Genomic DNA, 26,173 nt, shown 5'->3' with positions numbered 1-26,173 from the left:
CAGACCGTTACGCTACGGCCTGGGCCGTCAGAATGGGTATTAATCAGACCAGTGTGTGTCCAGTGGAAACCTCGTATGAATCTGATCTCAGGTCAGAATGGGTTCATCAGACCAGTGTGTGTCCGGTGGAAACCTCGTATGAATCTGATCTCAGGTCAGAATGGGTTAAACCGGAGGAGTGGTCATTGTGATGCAGGGCATCCCGCGTGTGTGTTGGCTGCTTGCCAGACACCAGAGTAAAAAGGCTCTCACACACACACACACACACACACACACACACACACACACACACACATGCTAAAAGCGAACATCTCTATACGCATAAAAGACACACTGTACGCACTAATGCTCTCCTCTGCTGGTCTCCATTAAATCTAATCACTCAGGATCTGAGTTTCGATTCGTCACCGTGCGTGCACGAGTGTCCGTGTGGTACGAAGAGGGACCGTTGGTCTGACAGAATGAGCACAATGAGGAAAACAGAGGCTGAGTAAGTTAGTTTGTACACGGTTAAAAATCCTCCATGTTTTATTTAACTCAGAATGTACTTAACCCATTCTGACCTGAGATCAGATTCTATAAAATGTCTTCTACATCCTGGCAGTTTTCTGAAAAAGCTATATGTTTGTCAGTCGTTCTTTGATTTTTCAAAAATAGCAGACCTACAAGCTCGTATCGCGCCACTCGGTGGCGCGCTATGAGCTTGTAGATCTGCTATTTTTCAATAGCTAAAGCATAACATGATGCTAACACCAAAAGGGGTTCCCGCCCAAAATAGGTTAAATGCAGGGACGGATTAACCAGCACAAGTGCACCTTTTTTGCGGTCCCCATAGCGCTCGTGCGTGCAAATGTTTTGAGGTTTTCTGTGTTTTTATCAACTTTTTTGACCTATACATTTAACTAAATCAATGACCAATGAAGGTCAGGAGCTTTTTCCAGGCCTTCAAACCCAGTGCAGAGCGGTGCAATTTCCCCAAATGGCCCCTGAGAGACAAGGGCCCCATTGGCTCCAAATGCATAAGGGTCTATTTATAAGGGGCATAGGGGGGGCTCAGGGGTACAGTGGCCGGATGGCAACCGCAAGGTTGCCAGTTCGAACCCTGCCTCCCCCAGAGTTAGTGTCGAAGTGTCCTTGAGCAAGACACTGAACCCCTGATTGCTCCTGATGTGCAGGTTGGTGCCTTGCATGGTTTCCTCCGCTATCTGTGTGTGTGTGTGTGTGTGTGTGTGTGTGTGTGTGTGTGTGTGTGTGTGTGTGTGTGTGTGTGTGTGTGTGTGAGAGAACGGGTGAATGTAATGCACAATCTATGTAAAGGTGTGAATGTGTGTGTGTGTGTGTGTGTGAATGTGTGTGTGTGTGTGTGTGTGTGTGTGTGTGTGTGTGTGTGTGTGTGTGTGTGTGTGTGTGTGAAAGTCCCAAAAGGACTTTCGAACTAGGAAGGGTATGGCCTGGTCAGCCTGCAATGACATGCATAAGATCTGGTCATCCCAGCTTAGTAAGATGTTAAAAGTAAAAATATTTAGGACGACCGTCGAGCCGATTCTACTCTATGGCTCTATGGCTCTATGGCTCTACTCTATGGCTCCGAAACATGGACACTTTCAGAGAAACTAGACAAACGGCTAGATGGCACTTACTGTACACTTACTGTACACCCGCCTTCTAATGAGAAATCTGTCTTGGAAGAGAAGAGCCACCCATCGACTGATCTAATATACAGCAACCTTCCCTGTGTTTCTACACTAGTCCACCCATCGACTGATCTAATATACTGCAACCTTCCCTGTGTTTCTACACTAGTCCACCCATCGACTAATCTAATATACGGCAACCTTCCCTGTGTTTCTACACTAGTCCACCCATCGACTGATCTAATATACTGCAACCTTCCCTGTGTTTCTTCACTAGTCCACCCATCGACTGATCTAATATACAGCAACCTTCCCTGTGTTTCTTCACTAGTCCACCCATCGACTAATCTAATATACGGCAACCTTCCCGGTGTTTCTTCACTAGTCCGATCCAGAAGAACACAGTTTTCCGGCCACTGCTACAGAGCTGACAATGAGGTTATATCTTCCCTTCTTCTCTGGAGTCCTGCCTCAAAGCAGACCGGAGGTAGAAAACTGTCGTTCCCTGATGTCATCGCTAGGGACACATGATGTCATTCACCATTTACCATTTATTTGGTTCAATTAGTTCACTCCGAGTTACAAACCATGTTGATTTACAGTCAGATGGGTATTTTACTGTGTTGTATTCCTCCTGAGAGGTGGGTGGGTATCTGAGAGAGGAAAACACCCCCATTTCCTCCATTCTGTTTGACATGGAACCACAGAAACATGGTTCTGCCTTTCAGAGCAAAGCAGGAGCCTGTATTCCTCATGGATGGAACCACAGAAACATGGTTCTGCCTTTCAGAGCAAAGCAGGAGCCTGTATTCCTCTGGATGGAACCACAGAAACATGGTTCTGCCTTTCAGAGCAAAGCAGGAGCCTGTATTCCTCTGGATGGAACCACAGAAACATGGTTCTGCCTTTCAGAGCAAAGCAGGAGCCTGTATTCCTCTGGATGGAACCACAGAAACATGGTTCTGCCTTTCAGAGCAAAGCAGGAGCCTGTATTCCTCTGGATGGAACCACAGAAACATGGTTCCGCCTTTCAGAGCAAAGCAGGAGCCTGTATTCCTCTGGATGGAACCACAGAAACATGGTTCTGCCTTTCAGAACAAAGCAGGAGCCTGTATTCCTCTGGATGGAACCACAGAAACATGGTTGTGCCTTTCAGAGCAAAGCAGGAGCCTGTATTCCTCATGGATGGAACCACAGAAACATGGTTCTGCCTTTCAGAGCAAAGCAGGAGCCTGTATTCCTCTTGGATGGAACCACAGAAACATGGTTCTGCCTTTCAGAGCAAAGCAGGAGCCTGTATTCCTCATGGAACCACAGAAACATGGTTCTGCCTTTCAGAGCAAAGCAGGAGCCTGTATTCCTCTGACATGGAACCACAGAAACATGGTTCTGCCTTTCAGAGCAAAGCAGGAGCCTGTATTCCTCTGGATGGAACCACAGAAACATGGTTCTGCCTTTCAGAGCAAAGCAGGAGCCTGTATTCCTCTGGATGGAACCACAGAAACATGGTTCTGCCTTTCAGAGCAAAGCAGGAGCCTGTATTCCTCTGGATGGAACCACAGAAACATGGTTCTGCCTTTCAGAGCAAAGCAGGAGCCTGTATTCCTCTGACATGGAACCACAGAAACATGGTTCTGCCTTTCAGAGCAAAGCAGGAGCCTGTATTCCTCTTGGATGGAACCACAGAAACATGGTTCTGCCTTTCAGAGCAAAGCAGGAGCCTGTATTCCTCTGGATGGAACCACAGAAACATGGTTCTGCCTTTCAGAGCAAAGCAGGAGCCTGTATTCCTCTGGATGGAACCACAGAAACATGGTTCTGCCTTTCAGAGCAAAGCAGGAGCCTGTATTCCTCTTGGATGGAACCACAGAAACATGGTTCTGCCTTTCAGAGCAAAGCAGGAGCCTGTATTCCTCTGACATGGAACCACAGAAACATGGTTCTGCCTTTCAGAGCAAAGCAGGAGCCTGTATTCCTCTGACATGGAACCACAGAAACATGGTTCTGCCTTTCAGAGCAAAGCAGGAGCCTGTATTCCTCTGGATGCCAAGTGACAGTGTGGGCGTACCGGAGGTGACAACTGACTATATGTGTGAGAGCTGCAAGTGTGAGAACTGAAGCCATGTGACCAAACCAGAGAGACAGAGTTGAGAAACTGTGTGCACGACTGAAAATTACATCAAATGAAATGAAAGCGACATTAAAAAGGAGAATTCCATGCTAGAAGGCTTTCTTACCTTTATTTGTATAGTTGTTACGTCCCCACCAAAGAGGTCCAGGTGTTATTTGTAGTTATTACGTCCCCACCAAAGAGGTCCATGTGTTATTTGTAGTTATTACGTCCCCACCAAAGAGGTCCAGGTGTTATTTGTAGTTGTTACGTCCCCACCAAAGAGGTCCAGGTGTTATTTTGTGCAAAAGCGCATTATTGGCTATTTCCCCTACCATAAGCCCTCAATGAATTGAATTGAATGGGGCATTGGGGTGTTGTGCTAATTCGCATCATCTTCATCTTCATAATGTAAATAGTATCCCAAGCAGCACACTTTACTACTTATTTCGAAGGAAATAAGCGAAATAGTACAAAAACCCGAACCCACATTGAGGGCTCATGGTGAAGGAGAAATAGCCAATAATGCAGTTTTGCACAAAATAACACCTGGACCTCTTTGGTGGGGACGTAACAACTACAAAAATAACACCTGGACCTCTTTGGTGGGGACGTAACAACTACAAAAATAACACCTGGACCTCTTTGGTGGGGACGTAACAACTACAAAAATAACACCTGGACCTCTTTGGTGGGGACGTAACAACTACAAAAATAACACCTGGACCTCTTTGGTGGGGACGTAACAACTACAAAAATAACACCTGGACCTCTTTGGTGGGGACGTAACAACTACAAAAATAACACCTGGACCTCTTTGGTGGGGACGTAACAACTACAAAAATAACACCTGGACCTCTTTGGTGGGGACGTAACAACTACAAAAATAACACCTCGACCTCTTTGGTGGGGACGTAACAACTACAAATAAAACTAAAGCCTTCTAGTATGGAAATGGGTATGGCCACAATGGCCACAATTCTACTGTCATCAGAAGAAACAATGTCTCATCATCAGGCATCTTAATAAATGATCCATCTACAGTTCTACACAATACAATCCTCACTGTTAATGGAAATGCCTGGTCCATTTTGTACACTTTCAGAGTTAAATGACCTCTTCCCACTATCATTCAACAAGATCTGCAGAGCCCAGAATAGTCTTTTGGCTCTCATCAATTCGCCGATAACAAAAAGCCAACGAGAGCTTCAGCCCAGAAAGATTGGAGATAGGATGGAAAAGCATGCCAAAAAACTAAGACTGTGTGCACTGCCATCTGCGAAGAAAGTAGTGCTCTGCTGCTCTCCACACAACAATACAGGCCTTGATATTTTGACTGGCTAAGAATTCCCCGGCTGTGCAGATCCAGAGCACTGGGCCGACCGGCCCCAGGCAGGTTCTGCTGTACAGACGTCTAGGATAGCAGTCTGAGCCGCCCACGAAGAAACACTCCTTGGCCTAAATGTGGCCATATCCAAATGTGCTGACCTCATCACGACACATTGGTTGTCGTATACAAAAAATGCCCATAACCTTTTTCCGCGATATTTCCAGCAGAGCAGACCTCTCATTCTGTGGACCTTATAATGACCCAATGATGATGATTAAAAAGGTATGTCCTGACATCACAGGTCCTCTCCCCCCCCCCCGCTATACTGTACCTATGCTAAAATGGACATGATGAAGAAAGAGTCACGTAGACACACAGAGAAAGATACTGGTGGATGTAATGAGTTAGAGATGGAGAGGGTGGCCCTGTCCGTCTGTCTGTCCGTCTGTCTCCCTGTCTGTCCCCCGGTTGTCCCCCCGTCCCCCTGTCTCCCTGTATCCCTGTCTGTCATGGTCTGTCTCCCTACAGACCATGTTTTCCTTGTCAGCCACTCCCACTCTCCATTCCCTCTCTCAGTCATTGTCACACACCTGTTTCCACCCCCTCTTCAGCCCTACAGTGCCATGCCCATTCCACACCTGTGAACACTCCTGCAATCACCCTGCTCCCTATAAGACTGGACTCATTCCACAAACACACTGTCAGATCATACTTCCTTGTCCCCGTGTTCCTAGTTCTCTGTGTTTCCTGAGTGTTTCTGCGTATTTGGACTTGTGATTACTCTTCTAAGGTTTGCATTCCTGTTTCCTGTTTTGTTCCTGTTTTTGTACCTTTTGGAAGAGTTCTTTGCTTTTTGGAATTCCCTGAGTTTTGTGAGCTTAACAGTCTTTTGGCTTAATAAATCATTTAATTTTAACCTTCCTGCTCTTGTCCTGCATTTGGGTCCTACCCCCCCTGCCTATCGTAACACTGTCTCCCTGTCTGTCCCCCTGTCTGTCCCCCGGTCGTCCCCCTGTCTCCCTGTCCCCCTGTCTGTCCCCCGGTCGTCCCCCTGTCTCCCTGTCCCCCTGTCTGTCCCCCTGTCTGTCCCCCTGTCTCCCTGTCTGTCCCCATGTCTCCCTGTCTGTCCCCCGGTCGTCCCCCTGTCTCCCTGTCCCCCGGTCGTCCCCCTGTCTCCCTGTCCGTCTGTCTGTCTGTCCCCCTGTCTGTCCCCCTGTCTGTCTCCCTGTCTGTCTCCCGACGCACCACAGCAGGTGGAAGGAACCATGGCGGGGGGGGGGGGGGGCACAGTCACCGTAACCATGGCAGCCATTCTCGCAAGATGTTGATGGGTGAGCTGGCAGACATGATCGCTTCACCATGTGTCTCATCATCGCACATCAGGACGACACACACACACACACACAGACACACACACACACACACACACACACACACACAACACACACAGATCAGGAAGACACACACACACACACACAGATCAGGACACACACACACAGGGGAGCCTATACTGCAGTCACAACCTCACAGGAATACCAATAGACAGCGGCGGTGATCTCCCAGACAGTCTCTCTCTCACACACACACACACACACACACACACACACACACACACACACACACACACACACACACGCCCGAGGTAGACAGTGTTCCTCTGACAGCAGCTTGGCTGTACAGCATGCTAGAGCAGCTCTTACACATGGCTGGTAGAGATCAAGGACTCCGCAGAACCCCCCCCCCCCCCCCCTCCTCCCCCCCCCCCCCCCCCCCCCCCCAGGCGCCTTGCAGCACTCGAGATGAACCCAGAAATACTGACGTCTCACGGTGAGGTGTCAGCAACAGCACCCAAACACCCATATACACACACACACACACACACACACACACACACACACACACACACACACACACACACACACATACACACACTGAATCCAATGCAAAGGGATTGTAGGTACAGTATAGAAGGATGTGGCAGGTGTGTGTGTGTGTGTGTGTGTGTGTGTGTGTGTGTGTGTGTGTGTGTGTGTGTGTGTGTGTGTGTGTGTGTGTGTGTGTGTGTGTGTGTGTGTGTGTGTGTGTGTGTGTGTGAGAGAGAGAGAATGAATGAATGAGTGAGAGAGAGAGATGGGGAGGGTACTGGTGGGTGCGCCCATAGTGTAGGACCCCCCCCCCCCCCCACACACACACACACACACACACACACACACACACACACACACACACACACACACACACACACACACACACACACACACACACACACACACACACACACACACAGGTTAGTAATAAATAAACCTACCTTTCACCTGACTCTCGTACTCGGCCAGGATCTCCTTGTCCTTCTTGCTCTTGTTGGAGTTTGACATGTTTAATTACAGGTGATCAATCAGTCTGATCAGATTACAGGTGATCAATCAGTCTGATCAGATTACAGGTGATCAGTCAGTGTAGAAAACAGGTGCGGAAAAACCTTCAATTCCCCTCCGTGCGTCTACACCGGAGGCGTCATGGCAGAGCACGAGTTAACACACACACACACACACACACACACACACACGGGCGACCATAGGCTACTGTACTAGAAGAAAATCCATTCCAGTGCCGCAACAACACACACACACTGTGACACACACACACACACACACACACACACACACACACACACACACACACACACACACACACACACACACACACACACACACACACACGGAGGAGAGCAGCCTTATATCCGCTCAGTCAGAACCAATCACCCTTCCATCTTCAGCAGCGCCGAACGGAGCCATCATATAAATCCATATTGTCCTGTTCTGTTCAGCTGGACTGAGGTAGTACAAAAATATACAAATACTAAAAATACTATCCTCTGTTTAACCTGGAGGAGCCGGGAGGAGCGACATGCAAACACACCCACGCCCACACACACACACACACTGACTGTGGACACACGCTACACGTACACACACACACCGGTTTGCAGTGGAGACTGACTAGGCACACGCCCACTAGCTAGGTAGCGTGTACCGTGTAACGGACGGACCACACACACACACACACACACACACACACACACACACACACACACACACACACACACACACACACACACACACACACAGCTGTAGGTTAGCTCCGGTATGTTCACCTTATAGTAACCCTTCACCCACTGGAAATAATAATAATATAATTTAATTTTAACAGCACCAATAAAATGTAAAAGGGTGTGACTGACGCGGAATCTGATGATATTGATTGATTGACAGATCATGACACTGAGTCATAATAAACTGCAGCATCTTAATTCAGACAAAAACATCTCACAATAAACCGTCGCGAATAAAACGGACAGTTGTTTAATAATCATGACAGTGTTTGGCATAATAATGTAGTCTATTGTTAAATAAATATATCCTGTACCCATTTGGGAAAAGACATTCAGATTAATCATTAATCACAAGGTGAAATTCTACATTTTCTTTCTGGCAGCGCGAGACTAGGTCAGGTACGTAGCCTAATCGTTTCAATCAATATTATTTTTTGATGAATTGAACATGGTGGACCCCTCTTGTGCAGGGCCGTGCAGAGAGCAGTGGGGGGAATAGGGGGGCTGTGGGCACACACGCGCCGAATTTTGGGGGTGGTCTTTTTGTGGAGTCCTTCCCTTGTGCCATTTCATGTCATTGGACAGTAAAATAAGCAATATGTTCTCATTAGTCTGAAACTAAAACTGACTGAGGGCAGATTAAAAGATAATTCATTATGATAGTGGAATTTATCATTACTTGTCAAATGTTCGTCTTGAAGGGCCAATGGCACTTATTGGCTCCCCACACTGTACAAGCCCTTTTTGGTCCCCCACACAAGCCCTTATTGGCCCCCACATAATGCCCTTATTGGCCCCCACATAATGCCCTTATTGGCCCCCACATAATGCCCTTATTGGCCCCCACATAATGCCCTTATTGGCCCCCACACAAGCCCTTATTGGCCCCCACATAATGCCCTTATTGGCCCCCACATAATGCCCTTATTGGCCCCCACATAATGCCCTTATTGGCCCCCACATAATGCCCTTATTGGCCCCCACATAATGCCCTTATTGGCCCCCACATAATGCCCTTATTGGCCCCCACATAATGCCCTTATTGACAAATAAACGTTCAACATATGCCCTTATTGACACCCCCCCCCCCCCCACACACACACACACACACACACACACACACAAAAAGTTGCCCTTTCCCTCAAAAAATAAATAAATAAATAAATTAGAGAACGGGCACTTTCTGCAAAAGGGCAGGTGCTCAAGCCCCCCCCCTAGCCCGCAACCCCCCCCCCCCCCCCCCCCTCTGCACGTGCCTGATATCATATCAATACATTCTCGACACCGTCCATCTCTGCCCTGATAGACAGCGACAGAGAAGACCTGTTCTGCCCTCTAGTGGTTCTACGTGGCACTGCAGCCATAGACATACTATAAGAAAGGCCTTTACCTTTAAGTTTATATTATTATATTAGTGTGCTCCAAAATGTGGAACGTTGCGAATCCCTAGACTCCTTCAAAACCGTCCTCAAAGGGCTGCAATTCAAAACTGGCCCCCGTAAAATCTGACTACCCCCCCCCCCACACACACACCACCACTTTCCCCCCCCCACTGACTATGTTTTTTTTTTACCTCTTTTATGATGATAATTTCCAGTTTTTTCGCTATATAGAAGTGTCTATTTGTACGTCTCTAAATGTTTTGATGAATTGAACAAGGTGGACCCTGTTGTAAACAAGTGTATAATGCTTAATTGGGTCGTCCACTCACAGTTAAGTTTTTCTATTGAGTTGTGCTTGAAATGTACTGTAATTCTGCAAACTGTTAATAAATACTACAATCAATCAATTATTATGTCTATGCGTGCAACTGCCTTAAATACGTAATAATAATAATAATAATAGTATTTATTTATAAGGAATATTCCTTATTTATAAATAATAATAATTCCCAACTGGAGAAAAATCTGTCCCAGACTATATATCCTCCATGAGGCACCGGAACGGCACCCTAACCCTAACCCTAACGGCAACGGAACGTTTATCTGCCTATTGGTTCCCAAAAGTTTTCATGCCAAGGACCCCTAGAAGGACCCCTACAAGGACCCCTAGAAGTGACACTAGCCCTTGGACCCCCATTTGAAAACATAATAGTCAGGGACCCCCATTTGAAAACATAATAGTCAGGGACCCCCATTTGAAAACATAATAGTCAGGGACCCCCATTTGAAAACATAATAGCCAGGGACCCCCATTTGAAAACATAATAGTCAGGGACCCCCATTTGAAAACATAATAGCCAGGGACCCCCATTTGAAAACATAATAGCCAGGGACCCCCATTTGAAAACATAATAGCCAGGGACCCCCATTTGAAAACATAATAGTCAGGGACCCCCATTTGAAAACATAATAGCCAGGGACCCCCATTTGAAAACATAATAGCCAGGGACCCCCATTTGAAAACATAATAGCCAGGGACCCCCATTTGAAAACATAATAGCCAGGGACCCCCATTTGAAAACATAATAGCCAGGGACCCCCATTTGAAGACATAATAGTCAGGGACCCCCATTTGAAAACATAACAGCCAGGGACCCCCATTTGAAAACATAATAGCCAGGGACCCCCATTTGAAGACATAATAGTCAGGGACCCCCATTTGAAAACATAATAGCCAGGGACCCCCATTTGAAAACATAATAGCCAGGGACCCCCATTTGAAAACATAATAGCCAGGGACCCCCATTTGAAAACATAATAGCCAGGGACCCCCATTTGAAAACATAATAGCCAGGGACCCCCATTTGAAAACATAATAGCCAGGGACCCCCATTTGAAAACATAATAGCCAGGGACGCCCATTTGAAAACATAATAGTCAGGGACCCCCATTTGAAAACATAATAGCCAGGGACCCCCATTTGAAAACATAATAGCCAGGGACGCCCATTTGAAAACATAATAGTCAGGGACCCCCATTTGAAAACATAATAGCCAGGGACCCCCATTTGAAAACATAATAGTCAGGGACCCCCATTTGAAAACATAATAGTCAGGGACCCCATTTGAAAACATAATAGCCAGGGACCCCCATTTGAAAACATAATAGCCAGGGACCCCCATTTGAAAACATAATAGCCAGGGACCCCCATTTGAAAACATAATAGCCAGGGACCCCCATTTGAAAACATAATAGCCAGGGACCCCCATTTGAAAACATAATAGCCAGGGACCCCCATTTGAAAACATAATAGCCAGGGACCCCCATTTGAAAACATAATAGCCAGGGACCCCCATTTAAAAACATAATAGCCAGGGACCCCCATTTGAAAACATAATAGCCAGGGACCCCCATTTGAAAACATAATAGTCAGGGACCCCCATTTGAAAACATAATAGCCAGGGACCCCCATTTGAAAACATAATAGTCAGGGACCCCCATTTGAAAACATAATAGCCAGGGACCCCCATTTGAAAACATAATAGCCAGGGACCCCCATTTGAAAACATAATAGCCAGGGACCCCCATTTGAAAACATAATAGCCAGGGACCCCCATTTGAAAACATAATAGCCAGGGACCCCCATTTGAAAACATAATAGCCAGGGACCCCCATTTGAAAACATAATAGCCAGGGACCCCCATTTGAAAACATAATAGCCAGGGACCCCCATTTGAAAACATAATAGCCAGGGACCCCCATTTGAAAACATAATAGCCAGGGACCCCCATTTGAAAACATAATAGCCAGGGACCCCCATTTGAAAACATAATAGCCAGGGACCCCCATTTGAAAACATAATAGCCAGGGACCCCCATTTGAAAACATAATAGCCAGGGACCCCCATTTGAAAACATAATAGCCAGGGACCCCCATAAGAGAAGATATAATTTACGGCCTAGCAGATATTCTCAACCCGTTCAAGGACCCCCAGTTTGACATGCATTAGTTTACATAAACCCATTTAATGGCATTTTTATCTCTGGGACCCCCAATTTATATTGTAAAATCAATGTAACTCTGAGAGTGTAGCTAAAATGGAACCGTTTGGGTCCATTGGAGACAATAAAACATACTCTCTCCCCATGCCTTCATGGTGGAGACAATAAAACATACTCTCTCCCCATGCCTTCGGCCTGGTGGAGACAATAAAACATACTCTCTCCCCATGCCTTCATGGTGGAGACAATAAAACATACTCTCTCCCCATGCCTTCGGCCTGGTGGAGACAATAAAACATACTCTCTCTCCCCATGCCTTCATGGTAGAGACAATAAAACATACTCTCTCTCCCCATGCCTTCATGGTGGAGACAATAAAACATACTCTCTCCCCATGCCTTCAGCCTGGTGGAGACAACTAAACATACTCTCTCCCCGTGCCTTCATGGTGGAGACAATAAAACATACTCTCTCCCCATGCCTTCAGCCTGGTGGAGACAACTAAACATACTCTCTCCCCGTGCCTTCGGCCTGGTGGAGACAACTAAACATACTCTCTCCCCATGCCTTCGGCCTGGTGGAGACAACTAAACATACTCTCTCCCCATGCCTTCGGCCTGGTGGAGACAACTAAACATACTCTCTCCCCGTGCCTTCGGCCTGGTGGAGACAACTAAACATACTCTCTCCCCGTGCCTTCGGCCTGGTGGAGACAACTAAACATACTCTCTCCCCATGCCTTCGGCCTGGTGGAGACAATAAAACATACTCTCTCCCCATGCCTTCGGCCTTAACCCAAAGTCCAGAAGGGTATTTAATTCATTACTTGTGCAAGCAGAGCGTGCAAGTAATGTTATCAGTCAGGTCACGTGCTACGATGAGTATGTTGTCTCTTAGCAGCATAATATGATATGACGTCATAAGCTGGCACAAAGCAGACCATGCAGGTATGTTTTCCGTCATGCTACGAAGCGTATGTCCATGTATGACGTGATGAAGATGATACGTTTCAGTGTCGGGTGGATTCAAGGGACATACGCATCAAACCACCCGAGTAACCACATTATACCACTAACCAACTCAGAAATGACATATAGCCTACATAGACATATCTTTAATACGTCATCATTGAGAGCCAGTTATACAAGTGGATCCTAGACACTTCTAAAAGGATGGAACTATATTTTCTTTAGAGATAGAAGATTTTACCATACTTAATAAAAATACTAATAGCAAATAGCTAAATCTAATAATTAAATTATAGATTTTAAAGTTTGTAGCAGTCTACAGTACTTGCACGCTCTGCTTGCGCACTAGTAGGCCATTTATGGCTTACTAGTGTGCAACAAGCAAGTAGGCACTCGACAGAGTGTAGTTCTAGTTGTCTATAAAATGCATTGAATGAGTAATAAATAGCAGTGCCAAAGACGCGGGAACAAGGAGAATAAGAGAAAAAAATAACACATCTTTCCACACAGATCATCATCGTTACTTTAATTAAATTGCCCAGTGTTTGTTTGAAAAGTATAATTAAATTCAGGTAAATAACAATTTAAATTAAACTTTATATATTTCCCCACCAATGGGGTTCTCTCTTTGCTCCAGGCAACAACAACAACAACAACATCAAATCTTTGGTTATATAATAATAATAATATAAATAATGATATAAAGTTATTCAACAAAACAAAAAAGTCTTTGGTCGTCAGCACAGCTCCAGACAGACAGAAGGCATTACCTAAACTGTCCACTAGATGTCGCCATTGTACAGCCCTGTTGCTCACTTTGAAGTCAGCTGTGTTTAGTTGATAAGACGGTTGCTAGGATACGACCAGGGGTGTAAAAAAAAAAAGGAACAAAGTACATTTTCTTAAGTACAACTTTGAGGTATTTGTACTTTACTGGAGTATGTCCAATCTGCAATACTTTTACTTCTACTCCCACTGCATCTCAGACTATAGTCAAATATTGTACTTTTACCGCACTACAATTATTTAAAAACTGCTTTGTAGATTTTGATTGGTATGATTATTACGATGACAAAAAACATACATTAAACACTTCAACCTCATAATTATGCATGTCGGCCGTTTGAAAGTAGCAGATCTACAAGCGTGCGCGATGCGACGCATTGAGGGCTTGTAGATCTGCTACTTTCAAAAGACTTTTATATACATTTTTTAAAACTTGATATGGCACATTCTGCATAATGAGTAATAATAATGTGACTCTTAATGGCTTTGGAAGAAAAGAAAAATCACACCCGCGTGAAGTGAGCTCTAATCGTCATACATCATCGTTGAGAATGGTGGTCCCTTATTGGCCGATTTGCTCACATCGTGACGTAAATTCTCCGTTCAGAAAAACACAAACATTAAACTCTGTCAATGGAAGCACAGCGACATGAAGATGCAAAGATGCAGTCTACCATTCATTGTCAATGGAAGCACAGCAACATGAAGATGCAAAGATGCAGTCTACCATTCATTGTAAATGGAAGCACAGCGACATGAAGATACAAAGATGCAGTCTACCATTCATTGTCAATGGAAGCACAGCGACATGAAGATGCAAAGATGCAGTCTACCATTCATTGTAAATGGAAGCACAGCGACATGAAGATGCAAAGATACAGTCTACCATTCATTGTCAATGGAAGCACAGCGACATGAAGATACAAAGATGCAGTCTACCATTCATTGTCAATGGAAGCACAGCGACATGAAGACGCAAAGATACAGTCTACCATTCCTACTTCCTGTACTCCGCTTATGACCACTTCCTGCTTCCTGTACCCCCCCCCCCCCCCCTTATGACCACTTCCTGAAACCAGTCCGTTCCCACGGCAACACAGCCCTCTTCATCATGACATCATATCATCATCTTATGACATGTCCTCACAACCCGTCTAACATTCTAATAACACTCTATAGGAACCTGTCTCTCTGCACATTTTACCAAAATAGATACTCGTTTCATTCAATGTGAACTGATTGCAACTTCCGCCCGCAAAAAATGATAGCGTCTAGAGCGTGCAGTAGCTCCTGCCCAGCGTTGGCGTTTCTGCACGGCAGTATCGATACGTTGACATAATTATTTCCTCCGTAATCTACTATTATAATCGTACGAATATGTTCGTACCCCAAATATATTCCATATTATGACAGCGGCGACCGTCAATTTACCCTTTAGCATTGCTCCGGTTGCTATGCAACACCTCCGTCCCCACCAGCTATGGGATTTCCTTCCATTGAGCCTCCATTATAACATGCGTTTGAAAAGCCCTGTATCTCTAAAGCTTCGAGAGCTGTCCACGGTGAGCCGACGCACATCCCGAGGATCGTAAATCATTGGTGATCGCTGCGGACACGTAACCGTTTCTGACGAGAGATAAGGGGTATGAGCTGATATTACTGATCACTGTGCTCACAACACACAGCCCCCTCCTCACCGATTCCCCCGGAAATTAACCCATTCTGACCTGAGATCAGATTCATACGAGTTTTCCACTGGACACACACTGGTCTGATTAACCCATTCTGACCTGAGATCAGATTCTAAAAATGTCAGTCGTTCTTCTATTTTTCAAAAAATAGCAGACCTACAAGCTCATATCGCGCCACTCGGTGGCGCGATATGAGCTTGTAGATCTGCTATTTTTCAATAGCTAAAGCATAACATGATGCTGACACCAAAATGGGTTCCCGTTCAGAATGGGTTAAACAGAGGAGCGTAGAGTGAGAGTGTGCTTATCCTGCCACCTAGTGGGCATCCAAAGAATTAATAGGCCTGACGTGGAAATAAAAAAAGATTATACTGAAAGAATACATTATATTCAAAGATTTGTGCCGCATTTTCACGATTTTTTTCAAAAACAGCAGATCGACAAGCTCATAGCGCGCCACCGAGTGGCGCGCTATGAGCTTGTCGATCTGCTATTTTTCAATAGCTAAAGTATAACATAATGCTTAGTTAAAACACCAAAAGGGGTTCCCGCCCAGAATGGGTCAAGTAAAAACAAAACATGAGTACTTCTTTCCACCCACTCGTTAAGAATGGAACGAGCGCCTCAGGTTTTGATCAGAACATCATTAACGTTAACATTTATTTTAATTTGTATTAATGTTGTTTTTATTCATTAGTTCAACTCCACAGACTTCAGCATAAAACCAGACATAAATGTGAGACGATAATTAGCAGACAGTTAGTGTTGGTGAAAGAAAACAGCCTCATGACGTTGATCAGTTATCGTTTGAGTCGACGATATCCAGAAATATGGTCATGTCCAGAATCCCCAAATGAGCCTACAGTATAATATACATGCATGTGTGTGTGCAACTGCAACACATGCATGTGTGTGTGCAACTGTGCATGCATGTGTGTGTGCTTGCGTGCGTGTGTTGATTGTCTTTTGCGCTGGCTTCTGATTCTGCTTGATTTTTACGCCTCTGTAAAAAATAAAATAAGACCTTTTTTTTCCTCTCTCTGTTCCAAAATGACAAGAAAATACAATATTTAATTATAATCTAATATAAAAGCTTCACCCACATATAGATGAACAGGATATTTACACACCTTCACAACCCCAAAGACATTAAATTATACGCAACACATCTTTACCAAGAAAAGAAGAAAAACACATAAATTACTCAACGTAAAGGGGAGAGAGAGAGAGAGACAGCGTGGTGGTGTTACGCTGACATGTGTGACCTGCTGAAATGTGTGACCATCTTGTGGACTTCACACACAACTTTACATGGAGTTATAACATAAGTTTACAGGTCACTCTATCACTCTCTCTCTGTCACTATCTCTCTCTCTCTCCCCATTTATTCAATTCTAATCTAATCATTACATTATAATGCAGTAGTTTGTCAAACTTTTTTGTATTTCATTTCAAGGACCCCCCCCCCAAATGGAACAAAATAGACCTGTAAGGGTCCATTTGGTTCCATTTGTTACACTCTCAGAGTTACAGACCTGTAAGGGTCCATTTGGTTCCATGTGTTACACTCTCAGTTACAGACCCATAAGGGTCCATTTGGTTCCATTTGTTACACTCTCAGAGTTACAGACCTGTAAGGGTCCATTTGGTTCCATGTGTTACACACTCAGTTACAGACCCATAAGGGTCCATTTGGTTCCATGTGTTACACTCTCAGAGTCACATACCTGTAAGGGTCCATTTGGTTCCATGTGTTACACTCTCAGAGTTACAGACCTGTAAGGGTCCATTTGGTTCCATGTGTTACACTCACAGTCACAGACCCGTAAGGGTCCATTTGGTTTAGAAATGGTTCAGAAATTGTCGTGCGCGTGCTCGTTTCGTGCTCGCGTTGTCGCGCCCCTCGTTAGCAGACCTGTCGTTGATCCAGGCGACATCTGCGTTAAAAGTCCAGATTAGCCTGATCTTATTTCAGTTTAGTTTGGGAAACAAGACAACACTTTAATGTGGGTTCATAAAATGTGGTTTTAGAGTGTTTGAAAGTGCACTGGTCTCACTTACTTCCTGGACTACATGTTGTCTCAGTAAGACAGCCCAGAGTGCAGCAAAGCATCATGGTCATTGTAGTAATCGAGCCGTTGAGACCAGTGTCCGGGCACTTTGAAAATACTCCATCTTGCGCCACCCCTTACACCTTATCCCTAAACGTATTTGCCATTTTTTACTATTTTAAAACATTTAAAAAAAGTTCAACTAGCCAAACTACATCCACATGTTGTTAGCTTGTAGATCGGCTATTTAGACTATTTTAAAATGTTTTAAAATAGTAAAAAATGGCAAATAAGTTTAGGGATAAGGGGTAAGGGGTGGCGCTAGTGTTTTATCGTCTCCCAAAACATAATTAAAATAAATTCTGGTTGGCAAAAGGGGTTGAAGTGGCCCTTTAAATCGATGCCGTTAAGCCCCGCCCCTCCGCTTATAGCATCATCATTCTCCATCTTTCAACGAGAACAAGCTTTTCCGTTTGAGTTGGAACGTCTTTGGTTTGATTTGGATCCTCTTTGGTGTGATTTGGATCCTCTTTGGTGTGATTTGGATCCTCTTTGGTGTGATTTGGATCCTCTTTGGTTTAATTTGGATCCTCTTTGGTTTGATTTGGATCCTCTTTGGTTTAATTTGGATCCTCTTTGGTTTGATTTGGATCCTCTTTGGTTTAATTTGGATCCTCTTTGGTTTAATTTGGATCCTCTTTGGTGTGATTTGGATCCTCTTTGGTTTAATTTGGATCCTCTTTGGTTTAATTTGGATCCTCTTTGGTTTGATTTGGATCCTCTTTGGTGAGATTTGGATCCTCTTTGGTTTAATTTGGATCCTCTTTGGTGTGATTTGGATCCTCTTTGGTTTAATTTGGATCCTCTTTGGTTTAATTTGGATCCTCTTTGGTTTAATTTGGATCCTCTTTGGTGTGATTTGGATCCTCTTTGGTGTGATTTGGATCCTCTTTGGTTTAATTTGGATCCTCTTTGGTTTGATTTGGATCCTCTTTGGTTTAATTTGGATCCTCTTTGGTTTAATTTGGATCCTCTTTGGTGTGATTTGGATCCTCTTTGGTTTAATTTGGATCCTCTTTGGTTTAATTTGGATCCTCTTTGGTTTAATTTGGATCCTCTTTGGTGTGATTTGGATCCTCTTTGGTGTGATTTGGATCCTCTTTGGTTTAATTTGGATCCTCTTTGGTTTAATTTGGATCCTCTTTGGTGTGATTTGGATCCTCTTTGGTGTGATTTGGATCCTCTTTGGTTTAATTTGGATCCTCTTTGGTTTAATTTGGATCCTCTTTGGTTTAATTTGGATCCTCTTTGGTTTAATTTGGATCCTCTTTGGTTTAATTTGGATCCTCTTTGGTTTAATTTGGATCCTCTTTGGTTTAATTTGGATCCTCTTTGGTTTAATTTGGATCCTCTTTGGTTTAATTTGGATCCTCTTTGGTGTGATTTGGATCCTCTTTGGTGTGATGTCATCTTGTGTCCTCTCCCCCCCCCCCCTCACCACTAGGGGGCGGTAGTGGCGCAGTGCAGCGCCTCCCCTGGGCCTCTAGGGGGCGGTAGTGGTGCGGCGCAGCGCGTCCTCCAGTCTCTGGCGGTAGTTAGCGTAGCGACGCACGATAGCGTCCAACTGCTCGCGCTCCTCCCTCTCCAGGATCCGCAGGAAGTTGCCGAGCTCCGGCACTGAGAAGGCCTCCCACTGGTGGCGAAAAGAGAGAATGCACCCGTCATTAACTAACATATAGTCTATAGTCTATAACGCCCATAGGGTTGCGCAAAAAACCCGCCCTGGCCCCTGTAGCGCCGTTTAATGTAACTTATTTGGGCGTTTTATAAGTATCTTTTGTTGAATTACTGATGACAAAGTAGTAAAAGTCAACAGTATGTATATCCATAACATAAGCAAGCAGCACGCTAGCAGACAATACACTAGTTCTTTCTTTCAATCATTTTGTTATAGATATCTGGTATATGGTTGAAGCATTCCATTATTATAGATATCTGGTATAGAGCGTCGCAGTCCCGCCCCCCCTCGAGAGACCCGGAAAATAAATCCCTGTTAATTTTCCTCATAGACTTTTCAGAAAGTATTTATTTAAAGACGTTTATGCCGCGGACAAAGACAACTCTTGTCGTGACAAATCATGTGCCCTCGACTTTTTAAGTGTTTTATTTAGGTTTTAGTTGTTTCTTATTTTTATTTCTTCAAGGCAGCTTGCTGGGAATTGTTCTTGCATCATGTGTCGCCATCGGGAAAACTAATTGGAAATGGAAGGAGTAAATAATCGCAAATACTCTCCGCACTTCCTAAAAAGTCTAAGGAAAAGCACAGCCCAGCTGAATGGGAATACAAAACAAATGCTGGAAAGCCTCGGGATTATCCGCAAAAGAAGCCGGGCAAGAGGATCCAAAGCCGGTAAAAACAGACAGCAAAAAATAACAATTTTAGAAGGACACAGACCGAATCCTAAACATAGGAGGAAACGGGTGAGTGTCCTGTCTGAAATACGCTTTGAGGGAGCATGAGGGAGCAGGAGGGAGGAGGCTGCAGTGAAGATGGTCAAGGACATGCACGATGAACAACACCCTCTGCCTGACCTGCTACCTGAGGCAGCTGCACTGCCAGGACTTTGAGGAACCAACACAAGCTGGCTGAACCCGAACCCAAGGCCAAGACCAACAGGCTGAAAAATTCAACAGTGCACACTGCAGTCAGGCTATATAATGACACTATTTAGCTGCACAAAAACACAGTATGGCCACCTGAACTGCATACATGACCATGCTCTGCTGCCCTGAAAATGTTTAACCTTATAATTGTGTGTTTTTAGTCTATTTTATTATTATTATTATTATCATGTATCAATTTGTAAAGTTCTGCAGTTTTTTCAGTGGGGCCTCGGCTCCACTGCAAGCATGAATTAATAAAGTCAAAGTCAAGTCAAAGTCATGACAATAAACACAATGTTTCGGGCCAAACAAAGAATTAGAAAGTAGAAGAAAATAGCAGGTTACAACACTTTTTTTTGTTGTTTTTCTTCTTGTTTGGTCCAAAATATTGTTTGTTGTCATGATTTGTCACGACAAGAGTTGGCTTTGTAAGACGCTTATAAGGTCTTTAAATAAATACTTTTTGAAATGTATATGGGAAAAATGCATTGGGATTAATTTCCTGGGCCTGGCGTCGTCATGAAAGGGGGCGGGACTGCGACACTATATGGTTGAAGCATTCCATTTCCTTGTGATTATGGTAAAACTAGGACTTGTTACGATCGCCTCTTGTCTTGATTGTTTAAACATGACGTCATGAACCGCTATGCTCCATAACAGGCTTGATAAGCACAAAGCTTATTGATACCGGGTACTGGATAAGCCCAAAGCTTATTGATACCGGGTACTCGATAAGCCCAAAGCTTATTGATACCGGTGTGTGTGCGTGCGTGCGTGTGTCCTACCATCATCTCTCCAGTGTGTTGTTCTCTCAGAACAAAGTTCAGAATGTCTGTGTTTGGACCGGCCAGCAGACGAAGGGTTAAAGGCTGCTCCCCTTCTGACAACCTGCACATGTACACTGCACGCGCACACACGCACACGCACACGCGCACACACACACACACACACACACACACACACACACACACACACACACACACACACACACACACACACACACACACACACACACACACACACACACACACACACACACACACACACACACACACACACACACACACACACACACACCGATTACACTTTTGGACATCACTTTAAGTGCTACGGCTGTGCAACAATAATAATAATTAATCAATTAACCAAAATCGAATCGATTATTCAATTAGTAATCGCAACAAATCGCCAGAGATTTGTTTACAATTAATTGTAGGTATTCATAACCATAGTGTTAAATGTAACTAAGCTAAATAATAAGAGTAAAGATACTTGGCTTTCATTTTATTTTATTGGTCTTTTATTTGACCAGCAGCCAAACCAGCAGCTGAGCATAATGTAATAAAAGTATGTATTTTTGAATTAATTATTAATCTTTAATGTTTTGTCTAAAATAAAATAAAATATATTTTAAGGTGATAGTTAATCCGATGAATGTTTTAAATGGATTAATGGATAATGGTTAGTTTCAGTAAAAGGATGTGAGGAGACACGTGGCCACTAGAGGCCGCCAGTGAGTCAACATTTCAGAAGGGTGAAATCAGCCCCCAGCGGCTTCTGACAGAAATATGAGGGAAGACTCATGTTATCACCACACACACACGGCCACATGCACGTATGCACACACACACACACACACACACACACACACACATAGCCTGGTTAATAAACCAGACTAATATCACACAGACCGCGGGATATTGATTGATTGATTGATTGAAATATTTATTAACAGTTTGTAGAATTTACAGTACATTTTAAGCACAAACTCAATACAAAGACTGTTAACTGTGAGTGGACGACCCAATTAAGCATTACACTTGTTTACAACAGGGTCCACATTGTTCAATTCATCAAAACATTTAGAGACATACAAATAGACATTTCTATGTAGCTAAAGAACAGAACAGGAATTCATCATATAGGAAGCAAAAAGGGAAAAGATACATATACATTGAGGGGAAATGGGGGTGGGGGGGGGTGGGGGATTCAGATTTTACAGAGGCCAGTTTCGAATTGTAGCCATCCGTAGGTGCCTTTGAGAGCGGTTTTGAAGGAGTCAAGGGATTCACATGTCTTAATGACTGTTGGTAGGGCGTTCCACATTTTGGTGGCATAGGAGCGAAAAGAATTTAGTCCCTTGTTTGTGCCGAATCTGGGTTGTACATGGGTTAGTTAGTTATGCAACCGGCTGATTCGGTCTGGTTTATTAACCAGGCTAACACACACACACACACACACACACACACACACACACACACACACACACACACACACACACACACACACAGAGACACACACACACACACACACACACACACACACACACACACACACACAGCTTTATATTGGGTTTACAGAGTCCATGTTTAGTCTCTTCTCTGGTGAGAGCCGACTTTTATATCTCTGTGTGTGTGTGTGTGTGTGTGTGTGTGTGTGTGTGTGTGTGTGTGTGTGTGTGTGCGCACGTACATGGCTAATTGTTGATAGTGAGGATAGCCCTGTGGTGTCCATAAATACACTCTCACACACGCCCACACACACATGCCCACACGCCCACACACACACATGCACACACACACACACACACACACACACGCAAACAAACTTCCAAGGCATCTGGTATCAAAGGCTGGCATGCATGGCATGGCATACTCTCTCTCCCTCTCTCTCTCACAGAATACCGGATAACTCGCCCCGGTGCTTGCCCGTTTTTCCTCCCGGAATTGTCACCAGTGAGGGGGATAACTTTGTAATAATGCTATTGGCTGTTTGTATTCTTTTTGGAAAAATATAAAAAGATACTCCTGTAGAAAGGCTATATTATATTACTTATATTGACCCTATAAACAATTTAGTATTATTTAGTATATGCACACTCATTTGCACACTCAAATTGTACCTCATCAGATAATCCCCACATATCCTATAACAACTTTCTGTGAACAGACTTCACTGTAGTAGCTTTTCATAGATTATATTTGTACTTAGGCTGTTCTGCTGTCATGAAAGTTTATAGTTAGAGAAATTCAAAGTCCAGCCGTCTGCTGTCCAGCCTCTCCCACCCCTCACTGGGGAAACTTCTGGGAGGAAAACAGAAACGGGGCGAGTCATCTTGTTACCCTCTCACACACACACACACACACACACACACAAACTCGGTCTTACCTTGCTCCTCTCTGGTACAGCGTTTGTACAGAGCGTATTTGGCAGGGCTGTCTGCTACTGTGAACTTGTTCAGCAATGCAACGATCACCTAGACACACACACACACAGTGTATTAGGGAAGGGAGAAGAGTCTGGGACGTGTGGAGTGTTGTCCAGGGTGTTTTAGAGAAGGGAGAAGAGTCTGGGACGTGTGGAGCGTTGTCCAGGGTGTTTTAGAGAAGGGAGAAGAGTCTGGGACGTGTGGAGCGTTGTCCAGGGTGTTTTAGAGAAGAGAGAAGAGTCTGGGACCTGTGGAGCGTTGTCCAGGGTGTTTTAGAGAAGGGAGAAGAGTCTGGGACGTGTGGAGCGTTGTCCGTGGTGTTTTAGAGAAGGGAGAAGAGTCTGGGACATGTGGAGCGTTGTCCAGGGTGTTTTAGGGAAGTGAGGAGAGTCTGGGACGTGTGGAGCATTGTCCAGGGTGTTTTAGAGAAGGGAGAAGAGTCTAGGACGTGTGGAGCGTTGTCCATTGTGTTTTAGAGAAGGGAGAAGAGTCTAGGACGTGTGGAGCGTTGTCCAGGGTATTTTAGAGAAGGGAGAAGAGTCTGGGACGTGTGGAGCGTTGTCCATGGTGTTTTAGAGAAGGGAGAAGAGTCTAGGACGTGTGGAGCGTTGTCCAGGGTGTTTTAGAGAAGGGAGAAGAGTCTAGGACGTGTGGAGCGTTGTCCAGGGTGTTTTAGAGAAGGGAGAAGAGTCTGGGACGTGTGGAGCGTTGTCCAGGGTGTTTTAGAGAAGGGAGAAGAGTCTGGGACATGTGGAGCGTTGTCCAGGGTGTTTTAGAGAAGGGAGAAGAGTCTGGGACGTGTTGAGCGTTGTCCAGGGTATTTTAGAGAAGGGAGAAGAGTCTGGGACGTGTGGAGCGTTGTCCAGGGTGTTTTAGAGAAGGGAGAAGAGTCTGGGACGTGTGGAGCGTTGTCCAGGGTGTTTTAGAGAAGGGAGAAGAGTCTGGGACGTGTGGAGCGTTGTCCAGGGTGTTTTAGAGAAGGGAGAAGAGTCTGGGACGTGTGGAGCGTTGTCCAGGGTGTTTTAGAGAAGGGAGAAGAGTCTAGGACGTGTGGAGCGTTGTCCAGGGTGTTTTAGAGAAGGGAGAAGAGTCTGGGACGTGTGGAGCGTTGTCCAGGGTGTTTTAGAGAAGGGAGAAGAGTCTGGGACGTGTGGAGCGTTGTCCAGGGTGTTTTAGAGAAGGGAGAAGAGTCTGGGACGTGTGGAGCGTTGTCCAGGGTGTTTTAGAGAAGGGAGAAGAGTCTAGGACGTGTGGAGCGTTGTCCAGGGTGTTTTAGAGAAGTTTAGGTGTGTGTGTGTGTGTGTGTGTGTGTGTGCGTACATACCTGTCTCACGGTGTTCGTCGAGCTGACATGCAGTGTGTTGGCGGCTCCTCTTGGCAGGTAGAAGGCCTCGTCGCCCGCTGACGCTAGGCCTCGGCCCCCGACCCCGGTTCGAGTCCCTCGCACCGTCACCGGTCTCCGCAGCTCCATCTGCACCTTGATGAAGCCTGTGTACACACCGTTGGGGCTCTGCAACGCACGCACACACACACACACGCACAAACACACACACACACACACACACACACACACACAATGTTTGAGGTTTATTTCTGAAGAATTTCCAAATCAATTTGATAAAATAAATAAAACAATATATATATATATATATATATATATATATATATATATATATATATATATATATATATATATATATATATATTTCGATAAGCAGTCAAAACAAAAAACTAGTGCCTCAGTACTTTGGCTGAAACAGCAACAATTTAAGCAGGAACTCTCACAGATTTCTACTGTTGTGTCAAGAGAGAAGATATGAGACAATGGCAGGAAACACAGACCGATACGACCGCTCTCCTTTTTCCCGCTGACATACTGTATGTGTGTGCACTGTGTGCTGCATACTGCATACTGTATGTGTGTGCGCTGTGTGCTGCGAGGCATTGTAGACTTGTAGATCTGCTGTGCGTTGCCATGGCATTGTGAGCTTGTAAATCTGCTGTTCTGATGTGGCCGAGGAATCACACACAACAGCTACACCCGATACTAAAATGCCGCAACTGGCCTGGTCTTCAACCAGGCAATATTCAACTGGCCTGGTCTTCAACCAGACAATATTCAACTGGCCTGGTCTTCAACCAGCCAATATTCAACTGGCCTGGTCTTCAACCAGACAATATTCAACTGGCCTGGTCTTCAACCAGACAATATTCAACTGGCCTGGTCTTCAACCAGACAATATTCAACTGGCCTGGTCTTCAACCAGACAATATTCAACTGGCCTGGTCTTCAACCAGACAATATTCAACTGGCCTGGTCTTCAACCAGCCAATATTCAACTGGCCTGGTCTTCAACCAGCCAATATTCAACTGGCCTGGTCTTCAACCAGCCAATATTCAACTGGCCTGGTCTTCAACCAGACAATATTCAACTGGCCTGGTCTTCAACCAGCCAATATTCAACTGGCCTGGTCTTCAACCAGACAATATTCAACTGGCCTGGTCTTCAACCAGCCAATATTCAACTGGCCTGGTCTTCAACCAGCCAATATTCAACTGGCCTGGTCTTCAACCAGCCAATATTCAACTGGCCTGGTCTTCAACCAGCCAATATTCAACTGGCCTGGTCTTCAACCAGCCAATATTCAACTGGCCTGGTCTTCAACCAGCCAATATTCAACTGGCCTGGTCTTCAACCAGCCAATATTCAACTGGCCTGGTCTTCAACCAGCCAA

General features: G+C 44.8%; 2 protein-coding genes and 1 long non-coding RNA gene across 3 annotated transcripts in view; 1 reads left to right on the top strand and 2 right to left on the bottom strand.

The window, feature by feature from the left end:
* LOC310853500 (SLIT-ROBO Rho GTPase-activating protein 1-like) overlaps positions 1-7,449 on the bottom strand; it is a gene marked incomplete at both ends in the record, with an annotated part of 73,446 nt that extends 65,997 nt beyond the window's left edge. The window contains 1 exon segment of the mRNA XM_083757866.1: positions 7,383-7,449. Coding sequence (XP_083613992.1) covers positions 7,383-7,449 — 67 coding nt within the window.
* Positions 1-26,173, top strand: part of LOC310853503 — a 273,260-nt gene that overhangs the window by 134,697 nt on the left and 112,390 nt on the right. The window lies entirely within an intron of this gene.
* The window catches only part of rassf3 (Ras association domain family member 3), a 26,046-nt gene continuing 18,795 nt past the window's right edge, over positions 18,923-26,173 (bottom strand). Inside the window, exons 3-6 of the mRNA XM_083757783.1 lie at positions 24,762-24,947; positions 23,398-23,485; positions 21,015-21,130; positions 18,923-19,258 (exon numbers count right to left, since the gene is read on the bottom strand). Coding sequence (XP_083613909.1) covers positions 19,109-19,258; positions 21,015-21,130; positions 23,398-23,485; positions 24,762-24,947 — 540 coding nt within the window. The 3' untranslated portion in view covers positions 18,923-19,108. The remainder of the gene's footprint in view (positions 19,259-21,014; positions 21,131-23,397; positions 23,486-24,761; positions 24,948-26,173) is intronic.

The sequence above is a fragment of the Protomyctophum parallelum genome (genome assembly GCF_964188405.1).
Source record: "Protomyctophum parallelum genome assembly, chromosome: 22".
Lineage (NCBI taxonomy): Eukaryota > Metazoa > Chordata > Actinopteri > Myctophiformes > Myctophidae > Protomyctophum > Protomyctophum parallelum.
Note: the sequence above shows the minus strand (reverse complement) of the source record. Positions and strands in the feature narration are given on the sequence as shown.